The sequence below is a fragment of the Camelina sativa genome, chromosome 11, assembly GCF_000633955.1.
Source record: "Camelina sativa cultivar DH55 chromosome 11, Cs, whole genome shotgun sequence".
NCBI lineage: Eukaryota > Viridiplantae > Streptophyta > Magnoliopsida > Brassicales > Brassicaceae > Camelina > Camelina sativa.
In genome coordinates, this window is record NC_025695.1 from 13,212,939 (window position 1) to 13,236,807 (window position 23,869).

Genomic DNA, 23,869 nt, shown 5'->3' on the forward strand with positions numbered 1-23,869 from the left:
ATATATATATATATATAAATTTACATGATTATTAATTTATGATATTATTGGGACCATATTTTACATTGAGATTTCAAAAAAATTATAATTTTATTATCTTATCGAATATTGTTAATTTTTACACTGGCCCGACTTGGGACCAGCAAAATTTATTAATTTTTATAATAATTATTAATTTATAGAGGTTTTACTGTACATACATATTGAAAGATGTCTTGATCAGTAAATTTTGAAATCACTTTAGTTTTGACTTTTGTATGTGTTCATAAATCATATAATGTTGTCTTACTTATTAAAAAAACTAAAGAAGACGTCAGCCAACTATTGTGGACCACGTGTATGTGGTTAACACGTCAGCTATTTTGTTGATACGTCGTCGTTGCGGAACGGAATAACATCGCCGTCAGCGACCTTCTCAATGGAATTGCTTCGTCAGCTAATTTATTTATATTTTATATGATGACTACGACAAAATAAAAATTAAATATAATATAGAGTTTTTGAACTGATTAGGCATGACTATGATAATTAATTTAAATCAATTAATGGCTACTCAATTAAATTAAAACATATAAACATCCATTTATGTTAGTTTAAATTAACAGACTACTAACTTACTCCTTTGGCGTGTTTAGTTATTTAATTAAATTAAATTAATTTAATTTATTTTGTATAGATATTTTTCTCTCTAATGTTTTTATTTTATTTTAAATTAAAGCATTGGATTTTTTTCTTATTTCTGTCAAAGTTGAATCCCTTTCTCTTTGTATTTTCGTCGAAGTGGAAAATTTCGATTTATTCTTTTTTTTTTTTTCGGAATTCTGAAAAAAATCTGTGAGCTCATAAAATCTTCGCTAGTTCGGCAGAGAGGCATCTGCGAAAATCACCAGATTCCGGCGCCGGAGCGCCGATGAACAATCAGGTCAATTAGTATAACTCGAATGATTCTCCCGCGGAATTAAGAGTTAGATTTCCGATTTCGAATTCCGTGGGGAGAAGTTTTTGTGAGCTCTTTTGATTTGTTTCGTTCGTACTCCCTGGTTGTTCGAGGGACAGAGAGAAATGTCAAAGGTAGTGTACGAAGGGTGGATGGTTAGGTATGGGAGGAGGAAGATCGGAAGATCGTATATTCATATGAGGTATTTCGTGTTGGAGCCTCGTCTTCTGGCGTATTACAAGAAGAAACCTCAGGATTATCAGGTGAACGATTGGTTTTATGAATCTTGTTTATTTGTTCTTTGTTTGAGTGGTGTGAGAGGTTTTAGCTGAAAAATATGAGTGTTTACAGGTTCCTATCAAGACTATGTTGATTGATGGTAACTGCAGAGTTGAGGATCGAGGCTTGAAAACACATCATGGACATGTGAGTCTTGCTTTTTACCTTTCTCTGTTACCATGTTGTTACTTGGAAGTGTTTATTGGTTGTGTATGTGATATGTTTCATTTTCCTTGGTATGGATCGGAGGAAGTTATTCAGACGTATCTTCTCTTCCCTGGCATATATTTGAACTTTCAATAGTAGGGTGAGAGAGGTTATGAGTAGGAGAAGAAGACTCTCTAGGAAGTAGGACTGGCTGCTAGTTATTCTTAGTTGTGAGGATTATATAATTCTGGGCAGAGTAACTGGGTAGAATAGTTGAATCAGTTGATGGTTTTCCCATTACACGTTAATTTTCTCTTATCATATCCTTGACTGTTATATCACTTATGCCTCTACAAACTCTTTTGGGCTTTTCGGCTCGAATTTGCAGATGGTTTACGTGTTGTCTGTTTATAACAAGAAAGAAAAGAGTCATAGAATTACGGTATGTTTTCTATACTTTAAGAATAGTTAACACCGGATTTTCTGTGGTACTTGGCAATTCAAACTTTTGGGTTAGTTAATATGGAGTGTGTTTCTTGCTAGATGGCAGCGTTCAACATCCAGGAAGCACTAATGTGGAAGGAAAAAATTGAGTCTGTTATAGACCAGGTTAGTCATCTGCCTGCCAGTTCCTGAATCACAAAAGCTTACTTCCCTTTTAGTATTTATATAGTAGTCACTGTTTAAACATTTGTAGATTGGTAGTTTATCTGATTACCTAACTATGTTTTGCACTGGTGCAGCATCAAGAGTCCCAAGTTCCAAATGGTCAGCAGTATGTTTCCTTTGAATATAAGTCTGGAATGGATACTGGAAGAACTGCTTCATCCTCAGAACATGAAAGCCAGTAAGTGCTTATTTTAAAAGATTTCTATATTACTTCTTCCAAATCGAATCTTCCAACAACTCATTGGCTTAAGTTTCTCCAGACTAAATCGGAACAAATTATGTTCTGAATATTATTATCATTCATAAACCTGATCTCCTTGTTATGGAATGACCATTTACATTGTTCAAATTTTAAGTTGTTTGTGGCAATAGTTAGAAATAAACTGAATTTGTCATTTTATTAGATAAAACATATAGGAAGTATACTACCGATCTTAATCTGGGTATGGCTTTTTCCCTAACCGGCTGCTTCAGTCATTCTAAAGATCTCAAATTCACAAAATCAGAATAGGCTAACAAAATGATGCATGTAGAGAGTACCCATCAGATGTCATTCTTTTTGATGTTTGTCACTATGTTTTGTTTATCTTTTTTGTTTTTTTTCTAATATGCATATGTTATGCAAAAAATATCTGCAATTTCCTTCAGATATAGTGCGCCAGAGGATGAAGAGGACTCTCGACGTAGCTTAATGAGGAGGACAACTATTGGAAATGGTTTTTTTCCGAATTCACTTTTTTGTGTTTAAATCTGGTACTGCCATCCGGGATGATCTAATCACCTCAAAAAAACTTGCAGGTCCTCCAGAATCTGTACTTGACTGGACCAAAGAATTTGATGCAGAGTTGGCCAACCAGAATTCCAACAACCAAGCATTTTCCAGAAAACACTGGCGTCTCCTTCAGTGCCAAAATGGTTTGTGGTTTTACAGAGTTTCTAGATCCTGCTGCTACTTCTGAAATGCAATTTAGTATACTATGTTCTCGTTGATAAACAACAATTATGAGATCTTATTTGGAACTTTTGGAATCCAGTGTCTTCATTAGTTATCTCCTCTAGGAACTGGAAGATCGTTTTCAATGCAAAATCAATAGGATCCTCTATATTTATGGGTTCCGTCATTCCCATTGCTTCATTCCCATTGCTTCGTGGTTAATTGATAGGCCTGAATTCTACAATGGAACTCTTGAATGAAAATTTTAGATCTGTTTTTTCTAATTGTAATTGGGTGAACTTTTCAAGTTTTCATTGGCTCAAGGCTCTTACTTTTTTTTTTTGGGTTCATATTTATTTAGTTATTGCTCTTTAGCATTTGGCCTTAACTAGCTCTTGCTTTTTTACACATTTGGCAGGTCTTAGGATTTTTGAAGAGCTTCTTGAAGTTGATTACCTTGTACGGAAATGTCGAATACCTCGTCATTATTATGGCGTAATTTCTTTTTGATTACATTGTAACTTTATATAGACAAGAACCATCATTATAGTGCTACACGTGCAGCCAAGAAGCTGTAGCAGGGCTATGAAGGCTGTCGGTGTAGTGGAGGCAACGTGTGAGGATATATTCGAGCTTCTGATGAGCATGGATGGCACTCGTTATGAGTAGGTGCTTCTCTGCCTTCTATGTTTTCTACTCATAGTCTGATTGTAGAAGATGGCTTGTATTTCTTCAATTTATTGCATTTAGACACTATTATTTGGAAAATTTATTAATTTTTTTCCTTGTGGTTTTATGCATTTTGTTATTAATGTCGGGTCTATGTATATATGTTTCTTTCCTGAAAAATAGTGTCCTGTTCTATGTAGGTGGGACTGCAGCTTTCAGTATGGTAGCTTAGTGGAAGAGGTGGATGGTCACACAGCAGTGCTCTATCATAGACTTCTGCTCGACTGGTTTCCAATGTAAGTTTGCACCTGAAAATAAATTGTCTACTAATAGTCAAGCTAACAAAATGTGATGATTTTGTTCCCAATGAATTAAACCTTATCACCACATCGTTAGGAATATACCAGTATACCACAGAATTGGTTGCCCTCAAGGGCTGTAGGTTTAATGCTAAGGCGTCTTAGATTTGTGTATAAGACTGGGTAAGAAAACCAATTCAGGGTTATTATCTTTGTTTTCATTTGTGATCTTTCTGTTTCCCATTTGAATATTTTTTTACTGTTTCCACGAGCTCTGTTTTATCCTGATTATGACATCAAATGGTTTCAGGATTGTGTGGCCTCGTGACCTCTGTTATGTCCGCTATTGGCGCCGTAATGATGATGGGAGTTATGGTATCTTTCTTTCCTCTTTATTCATGTAGAATCTGGAAAGGTATTTTGATATAGATTGTTGGTTATTTATTTCGCTCTTTCTGTGAAGTTGTGTTGTTCCGTTCTAGGGAGCATGAGAATTGTGGTCCACAACCTGGATGTGTTCGGGCTCATCTTGAGAGTATGTCTACGAAAATAATTGACGTTACTTACTTATAAAATTCTTCTACTCTTTGATGTACTACTATCTAACCCTATTTTTGTTTCACTTAGGTGGAGGATATAATATTTCCCCACTAAAACCTCGGAATGGGAGGCCTAGAACACAAGTGCAACATCTAATACAAATTGATCTAAAAGGGTGGGGTGCAGGCTATCTTCCAGCATTTCAACAACATTGTCTTCTTCAAATGCTGAACAGTGTTGCTGGTAAGTTCTTTCATGCTCCTTTCCACTGGTTTCCTTATGTTCTTTCAGAAAAGGAATTCCATTGGCTATTTAATATCATCCATCTTAATTCATGGTGCTGCTTATCCCAGGTTTGCGGGAATGGTTTTCACAGACAGATGAGAGAGGTCTTCCTACCCGGATCCCTGTCATGGTGAATATGGCATCATCTTCCTTGAGCTTGAGTAAGAGTGGGAAGTCTCTGCATCAGTCTGCCTTTTCTCTTGATCAAACAAATTCTGTTAACAGAAACTCTGTGCTCATGGATGAAGACTCGGATGATGATGATGAATTTCAGATTGCTGAATCGGAACAAGAGGTTTGAATATCGAGCATTTTGATTTTAAAATCTTAAGCAGCATCTGGAATTGAATCGTCACTTTTGTGTATCATTTCAGCCTGAAACTAGTAAAACAGAAAACGATGTCAAGAGACCAGGTGAGCACCCTGTTATTTAGTATGAAAATGCTACTTGAGCCAATTAGGATATCTAATAGCAATGGTTTTTTTGTGCGATTTGAAACTTCTGAAGAAGAACCTGCTCACGACATTGATCTGTCATGCTTCTCGGGTAACCTAAAGCGCAATGAAAATGAAAATGCCCGTAACTGCTGGAGGACATCTGACGGGAACAATTTCAAAGTTCGGGGCAAGAGTTTCGGTGGAGATAAAAGAAAGGTTGCTAAATTTGTCGTCTTATTAATTAAGAATGGTTAGGTTCTTACATCCAACTAACTTTTGTTTCTATACATTTAACACCATACGGAAGATACCTGCTGGGAAGCATCTTATGGATCTCGTTGCTGTTGATTGGTTCAAAGACAGTAAAAGAATAGATCATGTTGCTAGACGCAAAGGCTGTGCAGCACAAGTAAGATACACAAAGCACCTTAATTTTAGTTACCTAAAGGAGAGATTTTCCACTAAACCTTCAATATTCTTCCCATGTTATTCATTAGCTTTTGGATGAATCATAATCACTTAGAACGATTATTGAGCCTTTTGATACACATGTTCAGGTTGCTGCAGAAAAAGGTCTATTCTCAATGGTGGTAAATGTTCAAGTAAGCTTTGCCCATCAACTATTATATTAAGATTCTGAACATTGTGTACAAACCACACAGTCCTATTTATATAGGTGTAATACTGGTATATAAATAGGTTCCAGGATCAACACACTACAGTATGGTGTTTTATTTCGTGATGAAAGAACTCGTACCCGGGTCCCTCTTGCAACGGTTTGTGGATGGTGATGATGAATTCCGAAATAGTAGGCTAAAGCTTATACCATTAGTTCCTAAGGTATGTATATCTCTTTGTGATTACTGCTGCAAGTATGTAGAGATTCTATAGGAAGTCAATTTCACGTATAACTCAATTCTGTGCCAGGGCTCATGGATAGTAAGGCAAAGCGTGGGGAGCACCCCATGTCTCCTTGGGAAAGCAGTGGACTGCAACTACATCCGTGGCCCGACATACTTAGAAGTGAGCATACCCATCATTGTAGTTTATAAATTTGCCTCTCGAACCAATAATAACTCAAATACTTTATCTTGTTGATGTAGATTGACATAGATATTGGTTCATCAACGGTTGCAAATGGGGTCCTTGGCCTCGTTATTGGTGTAATCACCTCTCTGGTTGTGGAAATGGCTTTCCTTGTACAGGTAATTTTATCTAGAAACTACTGACCCATATAACATTTGGATTTGCTCAGGTAGCTTGGGTTATTATTTATGCATACAAATCATGTTGGAATTTGCAGGCAAATACACCGGAAGAACTGCCAGAGAGGCTAATTGGTGCAGTTCGGGTTTCGCATATAGAGCTCTCTTCGGCTATTGTTCCGAATCTGGAGTCAGAATAAACCCTTCAGAAATTACCCATCAAACTTCATATATAAGTTCTCACATTAAGTGTTTGGTGGTTCTTTGGAATAATATTCTTTATCTCTGTCTTCTCTTCTTTTTCATTTGCCTTTGTTTTAATACATCCTTTTTATTTCTTCTCTGTAATGTCAAATTATAGTGAAAAAATAGTTTGTTATATATCTTATTTACAGTGCGTCAATATTGTAATGCGTTGCCTGATCTGTGTAAACTTACACATATCTATCCATTCTAAACATTTTTTAAAAAAAAGTCGTTAATTTGCTATTCATTCAAGAAATATTCTAGTGGATAATATTGCATATGTCTGTTTGAGAAAAAAAAAAAAAAAAAATTGCATATGTCCCTACCTTTTACCATTCATGCGTACGCCTCCAAATTTCTTGCTTCTATTTGCTTAACACAAAAAAATATATGAAACTTAAAAAAAAAAAATCCTATTTCTCTTGTATATAATCTTCTAATTTATTCTAAACAAAGCATGTAATCTTCTAGTTAACGAAATTTCTTTGGTTTTCTATTTGAATGGGAAAGAAATCCTTAGCAATAAAGGGGGAAAATAAACTCATGGTTCTAAGGCAATGACTCAAATCACATAGATAAATATGTGAAATTTGCTCTTCTTTTATTCATCAAACATTAACCATTCTCTTGCAATATCCGACATGACTAAATCCTTTCAACTCTCCGTCACCGTTCTATGTATTGTCACCCTTCTATGTATTATGTATAGGTTTGTATTTAAAGATCATCTTTAATTTTATAACAAATTATCTAATTTCCTACATTAACAATTCAAGCTTCTTACGTCAACTATGAGTCATGATAGTTAGATATCTAGATTCTATTTTTTTATTTTTGAATTTCGTAATAACTAGTTCAATTATTTTATGTTAAAGAATTTGAGGTATAGTTCTCATGTTTCGTAATTCGTACTACCATTTTTGTTATGAAGGTTGTTCATGCGCTAAAACAAAAAAAGTCATTCAGATAGTTGTTTTTTTTTTTTTTCAATTTTATATAAGAAACTGAGAATTTATATATGTGTGTTTTAACCATGCATTACTGTAATATAGGGATGGCAATGGGACAGAGAATGGTACCGGTACGTTGTCATGACATGCTAACATGGGGAGAGTGTACACCCGTCAACTGTGCCTTTGTATGTATACTCAAGAGACAAGGCAAGGGTGGCTGCATTCAAGCATACGACAATCGCCCCGCTTGCGTCTGCTATTATACTTGCTTACGCCCCGACCCTAGCTCTTAATTAATAGTATTATTGTATTTCACTAATGAAAACCCAACATCAACTCATATTTTTATATCTTATATACTGTAATAAAACCAACCTTCTAGTAAAGTTGTTAAAAAACTCTTACTAATACAACAGACAGGGCCGGCCCAGTGAAATTTGTGGCCCAATACAAAACAATTACTTTTTAATGGATTTTATAGATAAAAAAATAAAACTGAAACTAAATCTTAAAATTTTGGAAAATAAGACCTATTTTTGCAATAAAAAAGTAGATAAATTTAAAATTTGAGGCCAAATCTATAACTTTCATAAAATTGATGCCTATTTTTGCAGTAAAAATATGTTTTGAGGCCTATTTTTGTTACTAAAAATCTCAGAAAATATGGAAGCCTAACACCCATGTGTCATAAGAATGGGTGAAGGGCCGGACCTGACAACAGATAAAATCCGTTTATCCTGGTATAGAGTACTTTGCCACTCTGACGTTTGGAGTCTTGTTCAATGACCACCGATGCATGTGCCAACATCTTCGAAACAATATTGGTTGGGACATTGAGAGCCTAAACAAGTCTTATCTGCCGAAATTCGAACCAAAACATAGATCCTGTTTCCAAGTTCTTATACTTATATACTGGACAACATTTTGAAGCCTTTCCTGAGAAGGTCCTCATATCTAAATTTCTTCCGATGATCTTGACGTGGTATCTAATCGAAACTTGCATCCATGCATGGTCGAATATATACATTGGTTGTACAGAGATTTAGCATATCTTGAATGATATAATTACCAAACCATGTGACTGAAACTTAAGGATCAAACTCAATAGTAATAAAAATGATTTTCCGTGATCCGTAGCACCTTCAACTTTAAACCAAACGTAATAAAATATTACAAGTATGTATGTTCTCTGCACATAACATACTAGTACGTTCCCTTCTCACTGGAACATAACATACTAGTTCCGTGGTATATATGTTTTTTATTTATTTTTTATTTCATTGTCTGCCCGAAGTGCCGGGTAATAGAAACTATCTTCAATTTTTTTTACAAAAATAGTTGTATACTAGTATATTAATTAAACTGAATTTAAGATCGGGTTGTATAATGATGATTAGAATTATTTTTTGGAATATAACCAATATCTTTTTTTTGACAACAGAGTAACAAGATTGGCAAGTCAATACGAAGAAACAGTGTTTATATAGTTAACTAAGTGCGGAACTGTGCGAACACGTCGCGCTAAATTATCCGTTTTTCCATTTTGAAAGCGCGGATTGTAGATTAAGAAAAAAAATGCAAACTCCTCTTTATCCGCCTGGATGTCTCATATCTTATATTATTATTTGACCAATGATTTGCCAAAAAAAAAAAAAAGTTACACGTTAATCTAATTAATTGGGCTGAAAGCTTCTCGACAATGTCTTTTCCACTTCATGTACAATTTGAGTTTCTTCTTTGGGTTATGAAGTGCATTATATTAATTTGTCTCTCTGAATGATCTGCTTTCTGAAACTGATTGCAAACATTTAATTCAGTTGTCAGTCAAAATGATTTGTAATAATGTATATGTGCAAATTGCTTTGCTAGAAGAGCACGAGCACGAAATTCTCTTTTTCTTGGAAACTATGGACTTTCGGATTGGTTTCCCATACAAATAAACCTTTTTTTTTTATAAGCTTCAATGGATGATTGGTTACTTTTGGCGAAATAAAAGAATAATGAAGTTGACATACAGTTGTCCCAAAATTTTAAATTAATAGAGATTTAGCATATCTTGATGAATGAATGATACAGTTACTATACATGTGACTGAAATTTGATTCAAACTTAATTAAATTAAATGATTTCCCCGTGATCCGTGGCACCTTCATTTTTATGTCAAACTATAAAATACAAACAAGTATGTATTCTGAAATCTTAAAAACCTTCCCTTCTCATGGGAAACATAATAATTTTGATCGACTTTGACACTCTCCTACATATATGTTCTTTTTCTTTCTGAATAATATACTTCATTCATTTAGCTTCATTTTTTATTTTTTATGTATATGTGTGTGTGTTCTCACATGCAATACGTATTCTCACCTCAGAATTTTGGCATCATACATCATATACATAATGTATTTACTCATTTGGTCATATAAATATATACACGATTCACCAGTTCTTTTACGTCTGAACTTTCATTAGTACAAATTTTGATCGTAAATCGTATAGTCTTGATATAACAAATCATTAATGCATCGAGGAGGATACGTGTTACATGTGGCATTAACACTGAAAATTATTAATGTATACTATGTGACAAGTTGAAACCAAATTTACCATTTTATATATACAGGAAGATACTGAAGCACTGATTAAAGGGGGAAAAATATGTATATTCTAATGACTTGGTGCAACTGAAAAGTCTTTAAGATTAAATGCTAATTTTACTGAAAAATCAAAACGTGAGTTGTAAATGCCACAACCGTACATGTTAACATCCATTAAAGAGGTTCGAACTCAACGTAAGCTAGAGATGACATTTTGAGGAGGCCATCAAGTAACAACTATCGTCGCATATAAAAAAATTCTGATAATTAGTTACATGTTAGGATGGATTCAAACTTGAGGTTGATATGATCTGATCCGAACAATAGATTAAAGTCTACGGATCGAAATCTAGATAGTTACGCTAGCAAGTTGGCATCTAGATTTTAAATATCTTGAATTTTAGAGTAATTTTATGCGCACAACTACGACAAGATAAATAAAGTGTGTCCATATTTCGGGTGGTAGTTGAAGACTTGAAGAGGCCTTCATGCCTTCATTCATTCAATCAACTGACACTTTTCAACTTTCCATAAATGATAACAGTTTATTATAAATTTTGCATGATATCTTTTTTTGGTCTATATGATACGATTTATACGACCAAATTTGGTTGTACACTACATATGACCGGGTCCGGTAGGGTTGACTTAATATCCGAAATGCAATATTCGATATGATATGTTTTAAAATTTAGGATATCTAGAGATGAGAGATCTCTTATAGCTTATAAACTTTGTATTGATCTGCAAACAAAAAAAATAATCTATAAAAATCGAATGATTTGGTATAAAAACTTATAAAATTCTTGATATACTTGCTTCCGCAGACTAAACCTACTATCTAGCCAAAATAATTAAGATATTTTAGTTAGTTCATATCCAATAACCCAAAACCTGTTTTGGGCGTAAGTTCTTTAACGTTAGATTACTCGAAATCTTAGATAAAACGCGAACTTATGACGATCAAATTAACCGTATGACGTTAAAACAAAACAATCATCAACTTATACAAATATACTTTTGTGGATAAGAATATAGTATGGGAAATGCATGCAAATAATTAAGGGAATATCTTTAAGCATTACTTAAAATGGTAATATTGAAATCGTCAAAGAGACTCTAATCTCTCTCTCCCCCGATCCCCAATAAATAGGAGACAATCGCCACGAAACTTATCATTCTCACAAGTCATAACAAGTCCTTTAAAGTTTAACCCTTTTTTGTCTTCTTTGTTTCTGATAAAACAGAATTCATTTATGGGGGATATCTCGGGAAACGGCTATGGCGCCAGAGAAGAAGCAGTAGTGGTGAATCTCAAGGAAGAAGACGAACATCAACAACAACAAATAGAAGCTACTCGTCTTAACCCAAACCCCTTGAAGAAACAAAACTCTCTCCTCTCAGTCTCTGTCCCTTTCTTACAAAAGGTTTTCTCACTTCTGTTACTCTCCATCTCCAAAAGTTACTCTTACAAGTTAGACTTGAAAACACTCCATCTAAAGCTAATTTACTGGATTTTCTTTTACGCTATGTTTTCAGTTGATGGCGGAGTTTGTGGGAACCTACTTTTTGGTATTCACCGGTTGTGCATCAGTGGCTGTAAACATACAAAATGACAATGCCTTAACTCTTCCAGGGATCGCCATCGTTTGGGGACTCACCGTCATGGTCCTCATTTACTCTCTTGGTCACATCTCCGGTGCTCATTTCAATCCGGCCATTACTATTGCATTCGCCTCTTGCCGCCGTTTTCCTCTGAAACAGGTCATATACATAACACAATTACATATATAGCTGCCGCCTGCCGATATTGTTCGATCAAGTTTTGTATTTATGTGTGTTTTTTAGTTTTGTAAACAAACTAAAGAATATTAGTGTTTTGTGTTTGATAGGTCTAATTTATCTAACGTTTGCTTGTATTGCACGAGAGTTTAGGTTATTTAAAGAAGTAGCATTTTTAATGCGACATTAACTATAAAATAGATGAGTGAAGATAGTTTGAGTGACGATAAATAAGATGAAAATTTTATTTAGTTAATTAGTTTCCAAATTAAACTTTTGAAAAGTGTTTCATGCAAGTTATTTCCACAAATAGTATTCCACACGTACAAAGTCAAAGTTTGTTAAATAACGTCACAGTCTTCTAATACATTGGGTCCCTTAATTAGTTAATGTGAAATTGTAAATTAATGTATTTTTGAGTTTTCTTTGATGTTTTTAGGTTCCGGCTTATGTCATATCACAAGTGGTGGGAGCAACGCTGGCGGCTGCAACTTTACGACTGTTGTTGGGACTTGATCACGACGTTTGTAGCGGAAAACACGATGTGTTTATTGGATCATCACCGGTGGGATCGGATCTGCAAGCGTTTGTGATGGAGTTTATCGTCACTTTCTATCTAATGTTCATCACTTCTGGCGTTGCTACGGATAATCGAGCGGTTAGTATTTTCAATTTTTTCTTGTGTTGAACTGAAATTATATACTAGTCAAATTTGATGGCTTGTATACTCACCCGTCAAAATCTAATTCAATATATTATATATATATATAAAACGTCACAATAATAGGAATACACAAACCCTAATAATATAAAATTATAAATGATCAGAAAAAAAATATATATAATAAATTTTGATTACAAGGAAGGCAAATATTCTAAGTTTCTAACCAAAAATATTAGTATATTTTTTCGTGACCGAAGACATTTTCTGGTTTTCAATTGTTTCTCTATATATTTAGTTAGTGTTGTTAATTAATACTACTGCCTCAGAGATTACATTTGTTTTCTCTGGTCTTTAAATTTATGAGAAAGTTAACATTGGGATCAAATGCTACAATATTCAGATCGGAGAGCTTGCTGGATTAGCAATAGGAGCAACGATTCTACTTAATGTTCTAATTGCTGCGTAAGTTAAATTATCACGCACCAATTCTATTTATTATTAGTGTGCATATACTTTTCTTTTTCCACTAAAAAAATTAAAAAAAAATGATATGAACTTAATTATGTTAATCATTTTTATCAGACCGATATCGAGTGCTTCGATGAATCCAGCAAGAAGTTTTGGACCTGCAATGGTGCACGGTTGCTATAAAGGAATTTGGATCTACATAGTCTCACCAATACTTGGTGCGGTTTCTGGTGCGTGGGTTTATAACACGGTTAGATACACCGATAAACCATTGAGAGAAATAACCAAAAGCGGTTCGTTTTTAAAGACCGTGCGAAGCGGTAGCTCTTAGTTAAGGAGAAAATAAAAAAGCATGGCTACGTTAAAGAAGTGATGGGAATATTTTGGTATTAAGTATTTTCAAAATGAATTGTAACAACTTTCACCATACCATACTCCATACCTTACGTATGGATTCGATATGATATATTAATTGCTACGTTTTCTCTCTTTTACTTAATGCGAAAGATTCTATCTTCATATTTATGTGGAGCTGTATATATGGAGTATTAAAAAAAAATCAATTGTGGAAATAAAAGGGTTTAGTTTAAGCAAAATTGTTGGAAATTGTCAAAGGAAGCACAAAATCCGGAGTCGCAATCATTGCCAAGCGAGCAATACTTTTGTGTCCACAACTTACAAGCCGGGCACATGTTGCTTTGTTCGGAAATATCCAAATTAACATCATCCACCAACATCACCACTCTCTAGTCTTTAATGAGTGGCACACACCCCCATATCATCCACACCTTATAGTTAACTTCCTCATGCAACGTCAGTCCACTCTTATAAGACCAAAATACGCACACAAACCAAACGGAAAGCAGAAGAAAAAAAGGTTAACAATGGCGTCAATTATGATAAGGTTTACGGACCTTGCGTTTGCATGTCCGGCAACCAACGAATATGGTAAGGAGCCAAGGCGAGAATGCGAGCTCGGAATTCGACGAAGACCACTACGGCTCAACAAAAGAAGAAATTATAATAACTAAGAAAAGAAGAACAAGAAACGTAAGAGTAAAATAAGAGCTGTCAAACATCAAACTCATGTACAATAATCACATTCCATTTGGTTTGTCTGAAGGAGAACAACAAATGGTTATGTCTCCGAATAAGTTAAAAGCGGGAATCAAAACATATAACTCAGAATTCTTTTGCACTAATTAAGTGAGTAGTGACTGACTCTTTCGATTCTCAAACGAGCGCCGTGACACAGTACTGTCATACTGACACCTAGATGCCAGCATGAAATATTCCTATGTCGCTTAAACAGGAGAATAAATTACACGTTTATATGTTCTGACAATGCCTTTTGGAAACCCGGTACGTTTTGGCATAACCTGCTAGCTAAACGCCATTCCATGTTTTAAGTACGTCTGTGTACTCTCTATCAACTAAGATGTGTTATCTGTAGAAGATTAGAATCAAAAGATGGACCCTGCTTCTGAGTTCTTCTTTTCTTTTTATAATAGACAACCTTTAAAGCCTTTCCTGAGAATGGTCTCATCTAAGTTTCTTCCAATAAACACAAGTTTGTTTATCCGCTTCTCTTCGGGTCCCCATGATTTGCCTGGGCATCCGTCTAACGTCGAATGGACTCCCTGCAATGGATTCCATTGTCAACTCCAATGGATTTGAATAAATTATTTAAGAGATTAATCGTATAAGTAACGGTTGAACTAGTATTTTCGAGACCTGGAAAATATAACGTTGATCAGAGCTCTCGATGGAGAGAACACCTTTCATTCTGTACAAATCATCACCTTTTTCTTCGATTAATCTTTCTAACCAATCGTCAACCTATACAAGTTCATATAAACAGAATGTGTTAAGGTCAATCGAGATGGCATGATGTACTCAAGAATCAGCTAAAGTAAAGATGGAGAAAAGTAGCTTTTTACCTCATCAAGATCAAGAATTCCTTCGGACACTATGCTAACACTTGTGACAGCAGAGTCATGAACATGATCATGTTGATGTTCTTTGTGCTTTCCTGTATTAGTATTAATGTGTCACCCGTGTATAATGACAAAAGTGAAATTCGAAGATGCTCGTGAAATGATTTAACTTCTAAATTAGATAGGTTACGAAACCAATTTCTATTTGAAAGACTGATCTATATACCATGACTGCATTGGTGGTGATGATGGTCATGATCCTCTGCACAACTCAAGCCATCTGCATTGACTTCTGAATCAATTCTGAAAAGGTATGCTATTTCAGGACACCAACAGAGAGAAAGAAAGATAAGTTAATAAAATTGGACAAAAGACATAGCAGAAGTTACCTCTCAAGATCATAACCTCCAATCCCTAAGACAAAATCCATATCAACATCTCCGAATTTAGTGTGTTTGATGGGTGCCATAGAGTTGATTTGCTATTGATTTTAAAACCAATTAAAGAAGAAGTGTCAATGACAAATGCATCTTCATTCTATTGGGAAAAGTGAGCTCATAGCAAATCAACAGTATTCTATTGGGAAGAAGTGTCTTACCTTGATTCTTTTAGTTAAGTGCTCCAACTCAGGCTCGGATACCAAATCAATCTGCCATACAAAATATAGTTAAGTACTTAACGACCTACAAGATGATTCCTCATAAATTGTATCAAGTGACAGAAATGCATCACAGAACTGGACTCTTAAAAGAAGATATAACAAACAAACCTTATTCAAAACTATACGATCTGCATAAGCAATCTGTTCAACTGCCTCATTCACAACAAATCTCGGTTTCACTTCATTCAAATGCCGCATGGCGTGTTTAGAGTCAACAAGTGTAACAACACCATCTAACTTTATATATCTCGGAAGCAAATCATCACTACAGAACGTTTCAATGACAGGACCAGGTTTCGCAAGCCCTGAGTAAGTAAGTATCACAAAAGAAAACGCAATCTCACTAACAAACAGACCAACAAAAACTAAGAAAGTTTTAGCTTCAGTGAAAAAAAACTCGCAATAACACAACCAAACGGATACCTGTAGTTTCGATGACAATATGGTCAAATCTGTCTCGTTTATTTTTAACCAAATCAAGAAGCATTTTGACTAAATCTCCACGAACAGTGCAGCATAAGCAACCATTGTTGACCATGATAATATCATCAGAGGATGAAGAGTGGCTCGCAACCAGAGATCCATCGATATCAACCTCCCCAAACTGTTTATATATTCACAAATCCTGAAATGCTTAACCAATCTGACTGCAACATTAAGCTAAAAGATACTGTACTTCTTTGACTTTGTGTTACCTCATTTTCTATGACTGCTATACGCTTCCCATGATTTGAAGTCAAAATATGATTTAACAGAGTTGTCTGCAGATACCAACAAATATCTCAGAAATGCGCAGCAAGAGGCAGACAAGTTTCGGGAAGTCCAATAAACACGAAATTTTGATCTCATATACCTTTCCAGAACCGAGGAATCCGGTGATAACTGTGGCGGGAATGCGAGTATCCTGGTCTGCGACATCTTGCACTGAGGAAAACGATTTGAGGAATGGCTTCGATGGAGGTGAAACCGATATTAAGGAAGTGAAGCTATTGAGGAAACCAAAGAGGCGAGGAGTGAGAAAACTCCGAGAGGAAGATACTGTTCCAGGTCGCGATATGAGGAATCTGGTAGCCATTTTTGACGACAATCCCTAAATCCCTAAAACCCTTTGAAAATAGCAGAGAGAGAGAGAGAGAGAGGGGTTTTGAAGTTTTATTGATTTTTTTATATTACGAACCCGGACCCGGACTCAAAACATTGGTTTAGGTGGAATATTAAACCGGACAAATCGATTTCATCCGATCCTACGCGAACCAAATCAAAAAAAAATCTTATCCAAGACCAAACTAAATTAACTGAAACTATTTAAATAATTTTTGTTGAATATTATAATTTTTTTTTTTTTGGTCAAATCAACATTTTTTTTTTCTGTTGAATATTATAATTAATATCCAAAAAATTTGAATCAAACCAAAATCTCGATCGCAGTCCCTAACATAAGGAAAAAAATAAAGAACAGAATTCATTCTTTTGTATGTAACAAAACCTAAATTTTAACGAGGAATGGCTTCTTGAAGCTGAGGGTAAGTTGAATGAGAAAAGTTTAGGGGAAGTTTTATCAGATGCTCGTCGCCGGCTAGATCACGGAAAGCCATACCAAGAGAATAACCTAAAGCACGAGAAACCGAGACCGCCACTGCATTTCCTATCTGACAATACCTGTAAATATTGAATTGCATTTGCTTAGTAATCTGAAACTATTGTCCTCGGCTTTTGTACGAAAGAACACCAAGTAAAGTACCTTTGCTTCATGGTTCCACAGAACTGGAAGTAATCAGGGAAACCTTGAAGCCGTGCTGATTCTCTTATGGTTAGCATTCGATCTTGCTCGGGATGCAATAACGCCTGCAAATAGCAAACTTCTTAGAGAATGTTTTAAGAATATAAAAGATGTATTCATGTTAAAACATGGAATGGCTTTGAGGGTACCTGATTATGGCAGCTTGGGACTGTTAGAACGGTTGGAACTGTTTCGTCCCACCAAAGTCGGGCAAACGGCCTGCGAATTTAGAAATCAGGAGAGAGACTTAAAAACTTGAAAGTTTCAACACATAGTTTCAGGTGGAGGAGTCTAAGAGTATACCTTTTAGATTTCCCTTGCTGAAAAGTAAAGACGTATTCTGGTACCTAAGGAGGGCAACAAGTGAGCTGATTCAGTACACATATTCATTTTTGAAATTTTGAGAACTGTTGAATTAGCAGACTTGACAAGTAGAATGACATTAGCTGGAGAATTTAATGACAACTAGTGTGTAATTTCATTGATAACTCATGTAATATGGGTAAGGGTAAGGCTCAGTTCATATAAGAGGATTCTTTACCAAAGACTTCCCTGATGGCAGAATAACCGGTTCCATTGATAGATCACGACACACTGTATTGTTTCTGACAATTAACCCTGGAAGATCCCTGAAATTAGCTCCCTGCAGACACTTCTCTTTACATGAGAATCTTTCGGCTCGAGGACTGGGATTGTTTATTAGTAAAAAAGAAACGCGTACCTTCCTCTTTGGGATTTGGCAAACTCGGGCATAATCATCTTCATTTACATGGAACGGCCTGTGATCATGCAGTAGCATTGTCCTTTTGTTACAATTATCAGTTGCAGAGCCTGTCAAATCTGACAATGCAAAACGCGTGAGTAACGTAATGTAATATGCAAGTGAGTGTTCATGGCCTATCAGAACAATGTTGTGAAAGAGACTGTAACTACAGATGGTCCAACTTACCATTTTTGGTTGATCTGATGTATCTCTGAAAATCTGTTTGTGGGAGACTTTCATAAGGCATTTTTTCCCGGTCTTCGTCATTTGACACCTAGAGATGTGACAAGAAAAGAATTTAAATATATATGTAGCCCTGAATTGCAGATGGATCTAGTGGATATGAAACATACATGAGGAAGATCTGATATCGCATCTTTTAGAACAAGAGCTTTTTCAAGTATTCTGGGTTGACCTTCATCATACGCAACTACATTCCGCTGAAACATGAAGACCAAGATGGTTTAAGTTGTAAGAACGACAGGCTTAAGGAAGGAATATGAAGTAAGTACCAGTTAACAATATTTATTACCTCGAATTCCAGTGGAAACCCATATCTGACAATAACATCATGGGTTGGAAGCGGAAACGGAGGTAGGTTCTGAAATCAAATACCAAATAATGTAAGTATGAAATAGTCAGCTTGAGGAAGTTAACAGGCCTATAAATTCACCTTGTTAGGAACAGCTCCCCACATGAAAACTCTAGATCGAAATTGGGAAAGACCATAGCAACCAGCTGTCATGATACCCAACCTTGCTTGGTATCTCATGTTCACAAGACGGCTCAAAGCGTATCGCCCAAGAGAACCTTGGTCCAAACGCAGAATATCAACAACGTTTTCCATCAACACATATGAGGGTTTCAGATACTCCACTATGTCCATGAAAACTATAATTTGCTGATTCCTTTCATCATTCAACGGAGAATCAACATTCCTGTAGCGGTTATAGCCACTAATTCCTTGGCATGGAGGGCCCCCACATATCACACCAACACCACCCTGTTTACAATCATTTGCAAGATTTCTGATTTTTCAGTTCAAATAGATCTTGATAGTACAATCATACAACTTTCAAAGATCAGAAATTCAATTCAGAAGCAAGTTCTTACAGGAAGTGGCAAGATCTTGGACTTAAATCCACTAGTTACAAACTCCCGAATGGCATCTTGACAATTGCTAAAATTTCAAGCAATATTAATTAGATCCAGACAACGAACACTTTTTGACATTGTTTTAAAGCATATACCTCAATCCCTCAGCTAGTTCCCATGTATCTTCGTTGCTGCTGTATCCTTTCCAGTGCACCTAATGAAAGAGTCATGGGTATAATTCATCTTCACAAACCTAAAACGTCATAAGCTAGCAAAGAACATTCCTAAACCCCTAAGAAGTAAGGTTTGATCAACAACATAAGTGCAACATAGGGCATACCTTAAACCTCAGGCCAATTTTTCCTGTCTTGTTAGGATCACCATAGCATATATCAACCAGCTTTTCCACTTCGTACTCGTCAGAGTCCGAATCATCGTCAGTAGATGAGCTACTTTCACTGGTTTTTTGTGTTGAATTTACGGATCTTAATGTATCAGTTCTCTGATCATTATTATTTAACACATAGCGCTTGCATAATCTATCCCACTCCTTCAAAAGTAGGAGGAAGTCTCCAGCAGCATCATTTCTAACCTGCAAACAACGACTGCATCCTTAGATTTGGTATAAGTCTCCAAAATGATCTAGCAATTGTCTCCGAAAGTATTCTGACCTTTGTATTTGGATGGTTCAATTTCAAGCTCTCACAGGCAGCCATATTCTGGTCAACAGCCCATTTCTGGAAGAGCAAAAAAATAAGAAAGGAATCCAGATATTATATGAAACTGAGTGCAAAAATAGCTTTCCAGCCTAGGTTAAAGAGATAAAGACTAATTACTTAAAGCAAGTACCGTCACGACATCAACACCAGATATTTTGGCTCCAAGACTTAACCCAGTTGACATTCCACCACAACCGCTGTAAAGATCAAGCACAGGAAGCTTTCCGCTAAAAGAATTCTTATTCAAAATAGATTCAGTGGATTTTGTAGGTACCACATCGGCGCGACACTCATGCTTGTTTTCGGACGACTTAGCTGAGACCAAAAAAAAAAAAAAGGAATGTTCAAGCTTCTGTGCCAGGATCTTATATAAAGACAGTGTAGAACTGGTAAAAAACTGTGGCATGTGTTTTGCATAAAGAAATAAAGAGAAATAGCTATAACCGTTTCCAATCGACAACTCATAAGCTGATATGTACATAATACACAAGCACTTACGATTTCTCAAGGTTCGAAATGTTGAATACTCCACGCAATACTCCATATCAAAATAGTAGTCAGATTTTATAGAATTGGGCTTCAATCCTGCCTGCAAAGTCATGAAACAAAAAAATTCAAATGCAGATTGTAACAAACTGATCAAATCTGTAAAAATTGTAAGCGAAAAAAAAAAGAGAATGAGAGAGAATGAGTTTGACTCAGCATACCCTAGGTGAAACTTGTAAAACAGTAACTCTAGAAACAAGACAATCTACTGGATTGTCATTCATTACGGTAGAATAGAAGAGACGCCTTTTGTCATGATTAGTAGCCTGCTGTTTCATTACCTACAAACATTAGACAAATGAGAAACTAGTTGTTGCGACGGAAAGAATTAAACAACCAAGAGAGAAAAAACTTGTATACACACTGTATCTGTTGCTCTGTAAAACCACTGAACTCGAAAGTAGCTTTCTCCATCTGTTGTCTTAAAAAACTCTACTACCTTGCCAACATAGTTCTCTTTTTCTTCTTCACCCTGTTCCATATTGGAGATTGACATGTAATTAGCTACGTAATTTATTTTCACAAAGGCATAACATTCTAGAAAATTCAAGGCTCTTGAATGAAAAGTGGTTTGATCCAATGAAATAGTGAAAACTGAAAAGCACCCCACGGTACTGAGGTAAAGAATACCATATTCATAATAAGCATGTTTTACCTTTATGCAGGCAAAGTCTCCAAGGCTAAAGGTGTGCCCGTCGACTTTTGCTTGCCAATAATGGCATTCCACATTTGCAACAATCTTGTTTTCGTCATTTCTTCAAAAGAATCGCTCAGGATAATGAATGTATAGTAGTATCACGAACGATATATGAAGGAAGAGAATATTATAGAAAAAAACAATGAGTTGATAAAACATCAGTACTTACTCTGATCGTTGGCCTGTATTCTTAGATTTGCGTTCCTGAAAATTAATGAAATTTATAATCAGAAATGAAACGGATATTTAGGGAGTGAAAAGAAGGATATGAGGTCCTTGTTATGTTAGATTACAAACATATACTATCTTATAGGACTGAAAAAGACACAGATTTTTCATGTACACACCATTAGACTATGCAATCTCTATTGCTCAAATTTAATTTTGCAACTTCCGGAAACAATTTTTAAGCAGCAGTCAAGTGCAAAGCAATTAATCAACTACCTTGAGATCATATCTCCAGCGCCATCTTTCTTGAGCCTCTTCGCAAGAAATTGGCTCTCCAATGAAAAAACAGATACTGTGTTTGTCCTGATCTTGGACAGCCGTCCGGGTTACCCGTTCACCCTTTCTCTTGGTTGATTTTGTTGGACAATTCAGATCCAATGAAATGATTTCCTCATTTCCCCCAGAGGAGAGAGTAGATCTACTTTTGACTTGTGTCAAAATATCTCCATTTGAACTTCTCATATACAAATATTCAACAGAAGACTGTTCATTGCTGTCAGAGAGATAGATCATAGTAGAATTTACATGCATCTCCCTATCAATTCCCTTATCAGCAGCACCACAAGCACTAGTTTTACCCTGAAGTAAAGACCCGATTGCTTCTGGCTCCACTAAACCGGTCGTCATAGTTAATCCATTACTAGTACCATTTTCGCTAATTTTTAAAGACCTAGTGTGAATATCATCCGCATATAGGTCAGAAGATCTGGGTTCTCCTAACGTTCTATCCCTACAACCATTTACATTTGTCTTGCTGCAACCCGAAGATGAAACTAATAGCTCATGCTTGGATGAAACAACGCCATCACCTTCACATTTCTTTATAGCCTCACAACAGTTATCATTCTCACTAATTTGCACCAGCTTCTCAGTTCCTCTCACCTGTTCCGCAGCACATAATGCGGGGCCAAAATCTTTTATTGTATTCACAGTTTCTGTGTGGCCATTTTCTACAACTCCAGATAGCCTTGAACATCTTTTGACTGAGCTCCCAGATGCCAGAGACTTCCCTTTTTCCCTAAACTTGCCTAGAATTTCTTCTCCCTCTTTCTCCTTTCCCTTCATGAATCTTAGAGATCTCCTTATTCGTTTGTTGCAGCCGAGACTCTGGTTAGAACTCTGGATGCATGAAGATGATGCATCACTGCAAACTTTCCTCTTGGCTGGATCTCGCAATCTTGATCTACCTTCAGCAACATTGTTCTTATATTGACACTCGGAAATGATTTCCAACTCCAGGCTCTTGCCAATTCCAGCTATGCCTCTGCATCAATTTCACAAGATAACAATATCTAAGAACTAAAATCATCATTTCAGGATAATTTCCCAAGCAAAGTTGAGTTAGAGCTTACTGATGTTCATCTGAAGATAACCAATTCAAAACTAATTCATATATAACAAATGCTCTGAAGCTATCACTTACTTGAATGTTAATCCCTCAGAATCTGAGCTTTCCTTCTGCATCAATCCATAAAAAGAACGATGATTTTTAGTTCTTCGTTCGTATCAGTCAAATGAAATGAAAACGAAGATTAAAACTCTCGAGAGCACGATTACTATTTCCGATCACCGGAATCGAGCATACATTGTTGAAATTTCCACTCGTCGCCGTAAATCTCGGCGACCTCCGAAGCTGACAGCCGTTCGTCAGCATAAGCAGCCGATGCGGCTTACCACGGGAAGACTTCCGCTGCGAAACCCCACCTTCTCCTCCTCCTCCTCCATTCTCTTTAGGCGAGTCACAATTGGATCTCCTCAAACTCATCTCTCCGAGCTTCGTGGCTTCTTCTCTACTAGACGACTGAGCAGCTCCTTCTTCGGAACTGGGTACCCAGAGGACGAGAGCGAGGCACTCCGGTTCGGATCTAGAAGAAGAATTGAGATCCAATTGAGCTCGAGAATCTTCTGACTCACATTTCGCCGGCGATAACATCGGAGAAGGTGAATAAAGAAGAAACGGATCCAAAATTAGCCAATGAGGATGAAACTGAAAAGGGAAGATATCAAAGTGAGTGTGACTGGCTGACTTTTTCTACCTTTTTGACTCCTTTTTGCTTTTTTTTTTACTGAAACCAACTGTCACGTGCCACGCATGATCTTCTTTATAATATTTTTTTTTATAATATTATAGTTTTAAAATATTTTTTTAAAAATATATTTTAATGATTTTTTTAGGACAAAAATGCATGTGTTCAAGAAAGCGCTAAGCGGTATCTGGGCGGTGACCCATCGCCTAGCGTCTAGAACGCTTAGTCTGGACCTAAACAATTTATAGGCGGTTTGGGTGTTTACGATATAAAACATTATATATATAAAATATGTAAAAATATA

General features: G+C 36.0%; 5 protein-coding genes across 8 annotated transcripts; 3 read left to right on the forward strand and 2 right to left on the reverse strand.

The window, feature by feature from the left end:
• On the forward strand, positions 748-6,790 carry LOC104723155 (protein ENHANCED DISEASE RESISTANCE 2). 3 transcript variants are annotated; one of them, XM_010441470.2, is made up of 22 exons: positions 748-1,200; positions 1,289-1,363; positions 1,752-1,805; positions 1,907-1,972; positions 2,107-2,210; positions 2,681-2,748; positions 2,831-2,947; positions 3,385-3,425; positions 3,531-3,631; positions 3,836-3,931; positions 4,245-4,309; positions 4,398-4,469; positions 4,562-4,717; positions 4,828-5,054; positions 5,134-5,173; positions 5,268-5,413; positions 5,505-5,606; positions 5,755-5,799; positions 5,897-6,037; positions 6,125-6,220; positions 6,301-6,402; positions 6,501-6,790. In XM_010441470.2, the coding sequence occupies exons 1-22, from the start codon at positions 1,063-1,065 to the stop codon at positions 6,600-6,602; spliced, it is 2,154 nt and encodes a 717-aa protein (XP_010439772.1). In that variant the 5' UTR covers positions 748-1,062; the 3' UTR covers positions 6,603-6,790. The 3 variants fall into 3 exon arrangements, with proteins under 3 accessions (XP_010439772.1, XP_010439773.1, XP_010439774.1); XM_010441471.2 differs by having other exon boundaries at positions 5,271-5,413; XM_010441472.2 differs by lacking the exon at positions 1,752-1,805.
• LOC104727924 (putative defensin-like protein 139) lies at positions 7,290-7,894 on the forward strand. The gene is made up of 2 exons (XM_019231848.1): positions 7,290-7,349; positions 7,691-7,894. The coding sequence occupies exons 1-2, from the start codon at positions 7,290-7,292 to the stop codon at positions 7,892-7,894; spliced, it is 264 nt and encodes an 87-aa protein (XP_019087393.1).
• Positions 11,298-13,633, forward strand: LOC104723156 (aquaporin NIP1-1-like). Its single transcript, XM_010441473.2, has 5 exons — positions 11,298-11,625; positions 11,738-11,962; positions 12,420-12,638; positions 13,045-13,106; positions 13,227-13,633. Exons 1-5 carry the CDS (start codon positions 11,455-11,457, stop codon positions 13,441-13,443), a joined length of 894 nt encoding a protein of 297 aa, XP_010439775.1. The 5' UTR covers positions 11,298-11,454; the 3' UTR covers positions 13,444-13,633.
• LOC104723157 (uncharacterized GTP-binding protein YjiA-like) lies at positions 14,189-16,844 on the reverse strand. The gene is made up of 10 exons (XM_010441474.2): positions 16,564-16,844; positions 16,406-16,471; positions 16,134-16,314; positions 15,819-16,015; positions 15,648-15,698; positions 15,439-15,530; positions 15,276-15,352; positions 15,053-15,144; positions 14,847-14,951; positions 14,189-14,752 (listed from the first exon to the last, which is right to left on the reverse strand). The coding sequence occupies exons 1-10, from the start codon at positions 16,783-16,785 to the stop codon at positions 14,615-14,617; spliced, it is 1,221 nt and encodes a 406-aa protein (XP_010439776.1). The 5' UTR covers positions 16,786-16,844; the 3' UTR covers positions 14,189-14,614.
• On the reverse strand, positions 17,111-23,545 carry LOC104723158 (DNA (cytosine-5)-methyltransferase CMT2-like). Of its 2 annotated transcripts, none has more exons than XM_019232263.1 (23): positions 23,124-23,545; positions 22,962-22,996; positions 21,755-22,802; positions 21,480-21,514; positions 21,269-21,368; positions 20,978-21,085; positions 20,775-20,894; positions 20,566-20,656; positions 20,198-20,382; positions 20,020-20,085; positions 19,689-19,940; positions 19,504-19,562; positions 19,367-19,433; positions 18,927-19,256; positions 18,786-18,854; positions 18,607-18,693; positions 18,440-18,527; positions 18,212-18,330; positions 18,032-18,133; positions 17,794-17,837; positions 17,640-17,709; positions 17,452-17,555; positions 17,111-17,369 (listed from the first exon to the last, which is right to left on the reverse strand). In XM_019232263.1, exons 1-23 carry the CDS (start codon positions 23,469-23,471, stop codon positions 17,204-17,206), a joined length of 3,693 nt encoding a protein of 1,230 aa, XP_019087808.1. In that variant the 5' UTR covers positions 23,472-23,545; the 3' UTR covers positions 17,111-17,203. The 2 variants fall into 2 exon arrangements, with proteins under 2 accessions (XP_019087808.1, XP_019087809.1); XM_019232264.1 differs by having other exon boundaries at positions 23,096-23,340.

What these genes read in the sequence shown, in the direction of transcription:
- LOC104723156 (XM_010441473.2), top strand. Translation starts at nt 11,455, where the DNA reads ATGGGGGATATCTCGGGAAACGGCTATGGCGCCAGAGAAGAAGCAGTA. An exon ending in CTGTCCCTTTCTTACAAAAG is followed by an intron (nt 11,626 to 11,737) that starts GTTTTCTCACTT and finishes CTATGTTTTCAG; the next exon opens with TTGATGGCGGAGTTTGTGGG. An exon ending in TTGCTACGGATAATCGAGCG is followed by an intron (nt 12,639 to 13,044) that starts GTTAGTATTTTC and finishes TACAATATTCAG; the next exon opens with ATCGGAGAGCTTGCTGGATT.
- LOC104727924 (XM_019231848.1), top strand. Translation starts at nt 7,290, where the DNA reads ATGACTAAATCCTTTCAACTCTCCGTCACCGTTCTATGTATTGTCACC. An exon ending in TTGTCACCCTTCTATGTATT is followed by an intron (nt 7,350 to 7,690) that starts ATGTATAGGTTT and finishes ACCATGCATTAC; the next exon opens with TGTAATATAGGGATGGCAAT.
- LOC104723157 (XM_010441474.2), bottom strand. Translation starts at nt 16,785, where the DNA reads ATGGCTACCAGATTCCTCATATCGCGACCTGGAACAGTATCTTCCTCT. An exon ending in TATTGTCATCGAAACTACAG is followed by an intron (nt 16,016 to 16,133) that starts GTATCCGTTTGG and finishes TTACTTACTCAG; the next exon opens with GGCTTGCGAAACCTGGTCCT. An exon ending in ATCGTATAGTTTTGAATAAG is followed by an intron (nt 15,699 to 15,818) that starts GTTTGTTTGTTA and finishes TTTGTATGGCAG; the next exon opens with ATTGATTTGGTATCCGAGCC.
- LOC104723155 (XM_010441470.2), top strand. Translation starts at nt 1,063, where the DNA reads ATGTCAAAGGTAGTGTACGAAGGGTGGATGGTTAGGTATGGGAGGAGG. An exon ending in ATGGATGGCACTCGTTATGA is followed by an intron (nt 3,632 to 3,835) that starts GTAGGTGCTTCT and finishes TGTTCTATGTAG; the next exon opens with GTGGGACTGCAGCTTTCAGT. An exon ending in TTGCTGAATCGGAACAAGAG is followed by an intron (nt 5,055 to 5,133) that starts GTTTGAATATCG and finishes GTATCATTTCAG; the next exon opens with CCTGAAACTAGTAAAACAGA.
- LOC104723158 (XM_019232263.1), bottom strand. Translation starts at nt 23,471, where the DNA reads ATGTTATCGCCGGCGAAATGTGAGTCAGAAGATTCTCGAGCTCAATTG. An exon ending in TCCCAAGCTGCCATAATCAG is followed by an intron (nt 17,556 to 17,639) that starts GTACCCTCAAAG and finishes TGCTATTTGCAG; the next exon opens with GCGTTATTGCATCCCGAGCA. An exon ending in TGTGGAACCATGAAGCAAAG is followed by an intron (nt 17,370 to 17,451) that starts GTACTTTACTTG and finishes CAATATTTACAG; the next exon opens with GTATTGTCAGATAGGAAATG.